This window comes from Fukomys damarensis, unplaced genomic scaffold (genome assembly GCF_012274545.1).
Source record: "Fukomys damarensis isolate Sample0158 unplaced genomic scaffold, DMR_v1.0_HiC HiC_scaffold_21, whole genome shotgun sequence".
NCBI lineage: Eukaryota > Metazoa > Chordata > Mammalia > Rodentia > Bathyergidae > Fukomys > Fukomys damarensis.
The window spans coordinates 12,614,971-12,618,401 of NW_022900933.1; the positions used below are offsets into that span (position 1 = coordinate 12,614,971).

Sequence of the window (3,431 nt, forward strand, 5' to 3'; positions counted from 1 at the left end):
TGCGGGGCTTCGCCGAGGCTGAGGAGGCTGCGGGCTGCTGAGCGCCCTGGGCGTCGGGGGGCACGGACGCCGTGGCCCCATCCCCTCCTGAGCCGCCCACCTCGGCTGCTTCTTTCTCCTCTTCGGGCACTGGGTCCACCATGGCTGAGCCTTATCCTTTGTTGGAGCCTCTGGGGACGATAAGGAGGGATGTAGGAGAATGCATTTGAGAGATGTTCCCCCCGCCTTGTCCATACCCCCACCCCATTCAGTCCGCTTTCGGATTAGGCCTGGTAGAACGTAAACCATAAAACCTTTGCCACGAAAACCCAGTCAGGGCGGCGGGTTGAAGGGAGCATGCTGGTGCTAAAAAAGAACAGCTTCAATCTCTCTCAGCCCCGGAACGTGGGGCCTGTGGTGAGGGTCTCCTGGCGTCTGGCCCGCTAGATGCACCCCCTGCTTGCTGCAAGTTAAAAAAAATCAAGATGCAAGCAGGCAGCAGCCAGCGAGGGAGGCGCTAGCGGATTCCCTGGCGGATTAGCCTATTTTGTTTGTAGCTGAGGCGGGCTGCCGGGCTTCGGCTTTGCAGGAACAAAAAAGAGGGTAGGGGGGCTGTTCATCCTAAAGTGGATTGCTGTGGGGGATCCCATATGCCTAGGAACGAAGTTTATGGTTGATTTCCCACTGCCAAAGGATACCCGGGTGCCGGTGATGGTAGGGCGGAGAGAAATCCCCAAAGGCCCTTTTAGGAGGGGTGATGGATTCTTGTTCCTGCCTCTCGGGCAGGGCTTGTTAGGAGCTCTGCCCGCCTCCTCCACTCCCACCCCACCTCACCCCCCCTGCCCCGAGTATTTGCGGGGGGGGGTGATGCAGAAGACGTCGGGATCCTCCCAGATGCACCCGATTGCCTCCAAGTCGGAATGTACTAAAGATGCCACCCCCGGGTCTGGGCTCGGACACCCGCCCCAGGTGCCCAGAAGTTCCCCCACGGCATTTCAGCAGGATGTGCTCCTGGAACGGCAGCGCCCACGGCCGCTGGTCCTCAGGCGGCTTCACTCACCCTCCGTCCGGGCTCCAGCCACACGCCTAAGGCTTTTGTTTGCAGCTTGCTGCTCTCCCGGCCCCTCTTCAGTTCCTGCGCCGGCGGGGTCGGGTTACTGCCGACTGCTGCGGAGAAAGGAGCCCCTGCTGCCGCCGCCAGCCTCTCTCCATGGGGTCCGCGAGCGGGGCTCGAGCACCCCAGAAGCTGCCTACACGCAGGAGGGGGAATGCGACAAAGTCTCCCTAAAATAATGCGACCTTGCTCCCTTCGCTCACATTGATTCGTAAAAAAGGAAGCCCGGTTCCGTCTCTGCTGCATCCTTCTCCATCTCCACCGCGGTGAGGGTACTGCCGGTCTCTCGCTGCCCCCAGCGCCTCCTGGCGGACACTTGAGAGTGTTGGTTTGTTTGCTTAGAGGACGAAGGAGAAATTAAACATACAGCATCTCTATATAGCATGTTTATAATATATATATATATGCACACATACAGTATACCAGAGGGGGGGTGGGTATAGATCTATCACGAAGAAACCTGGTCCTTGAACATCTTCAGTAGAATGGAGGAATCGCTCAGCTTGTTCTCAAGGGGATCCTGAAAAACAAACAAACTCAATAGCAAACCATTAGAAATACAGCACCTGATCCAAATTGTGATTTTATTTTTAAGAAAAACTAAGAATGCTCACATGGGTTTGAGGCAGACAGGACATAGGTGACAAATTAGTGCAACATTTTATGACTTAATAGTTGCCAATAACATTAAAGCCACTTAGTGCCGTTTAGTCAGTGTTATTTTGTGATTCCGCCTCCGAAACTCTTCCATTTTGAGTGTCAGTGGCCATATGAGTGGGGTGAGGATGTAACGTTTAGAAAGCGTGAACGATATTATTGTTCAAGAACTTGGACATTGTTGGGTAGGCTGTGAAGAGAGAATGAAGGGTTTAACCTAAGCAAGGAGATGACACGATTTGATTTATATTTTAGGAACGTAACTAGCAACAGGGTGGGTAGGGGCCAAGAGGAGGCAAGAAGCTGGGTTGTCTAGATACTGCAGTTACTTGAGACAGGGAGGGTTGGGACTAGAGAGGGAGTGGTAGGAGGAATGGGCACAATGGGAGGGGCGCATGAAAGAAGCAACACTCACAGACATCTTGCATGTGGGCACGAAGACAGGAAACAGCTGAGCATCAGTGAGGTGACTGCATGTACCACAATAGAGAGGGACCCAGCAGGGAACATTGGCTGATGTGGAGGTCAGGGTAGGACAGCTGCCCTTTTGTACCACTTGAGTGTGGCGTGGAATTGCTCAGCAGCTGGACTGGGGTTATAATTTAGGGGGTTGGAAGTATATACAAAGTTCCTAAAACCGATGTGAGGATCACCCAGGGACAGAAGGTGGAACGGTAGGAGAGGCTGGCCAGACATTGATGTGGTTAAGGGAAAAGGAGGTGCATGGAGAAGACCAATAAAAAGAGGCAGGAAAATGTGGTCCTGTGTAAACCACCAGCAGAGCACATCAGGAGAATAAGCCCTCACTGCTACAGTGTACAGAGATCCTGCTGGATTTCTCCTCACTTAGGGGGTTGGAAGTATATACAAAGTTCCTAAAACCGATATGAGGATCACCCAGGGACAGAAGGTGGAACGGTAGGAGAGGCTGGCCAGACATTGATGTGGTTAAGGGAAAAGGAGGTGCATGGAGAAGACCAATAAAAAGAGGCAGGAAAATGTGGTCCTGTGTAAACCACCAGCAGAGCACATCAGGAGAATAAGCCCTCACTGCTACAGAGTACAGAGATCCTGCTGGATTTCTCCTCGAGTCAAATACCCATCAAAACTAGCACTTATCAGTCTGGTAACATTGGCAAAATCAGCTGCGTTACACTGGGAGCAGATGTCAAAGTGCAGAAGGGTGAGGTGCGTTGGGAACTGAGAAAATAAGCGTTACTGATCCTTTTGACATATGGGAGTTGATTTAAGAACTATGAAGGCCCCCCAAATAAAGAATAGCTGGGCGTGGTGGTGCATCCTGTAATCCCAGCACTCAGGAGGCTGAGGCAGGAGGATCACTGTGAGTTTGAGACCAGCCTGGGTTACATAGTGAGCTCCAGGTCAGTTTCAACTACATAGTGAGACCCTTGTCTCAAAAAAAAGAAAGAAAGAAAAGAAAACTATGAAGGCTTCAGAATTTTACCCACTTAGCTACTAACAAGTTAGCTTGCCACATGATGGCAGAAGACATGAGACTCCTAGGTCAGAAACAAAAGACTTTGTTATTCCCAGTACAGAGGCAGCAGGAGACTCATGCTTTTGTTGGCTTCCTTGGTCCACAAGTCTTATGGGCTGTGGAGAGGTGGTACCAGGTAGATGTGATACATCCAAAGGGTTTGTGTCACAGCTAAGAGACCCC

The 3,431-nt window shown here is 51.8% G+C and overlaps 1 protein-coding gene across 1 annotated transcript in view; it reads right to left on the reverse strand.

Annotated features, from left to right (window-relative positions):
- Positions 1 to 1,357, reverse strand: part of Ccdc177 (coiled-coil domain containing 177) — a 3,502-nt gene extending 2,145 nt beyond the window's left edge. Inside the window, exons 1-2 of the mRNA XM_010645633.2 lie at positions 1,040 to 1,357; positions 4 to 170 (exon numbers count right to left, since the gene is read on the reverse strand). Coding sequence (XP_010643935.1) covers positions 4 to 170; positions 1,040 to 1,339 — 467 coding nt within the window. The 5' untranslated portion in view covers positions 1,340 to 1,357. The remainder of the gene's footprint in view (positions 1 to 3; positions 171 to 1,039) is intronic.
- Positions 1,358 to 3,431: the final 2,074 nt, after the last annotated feature.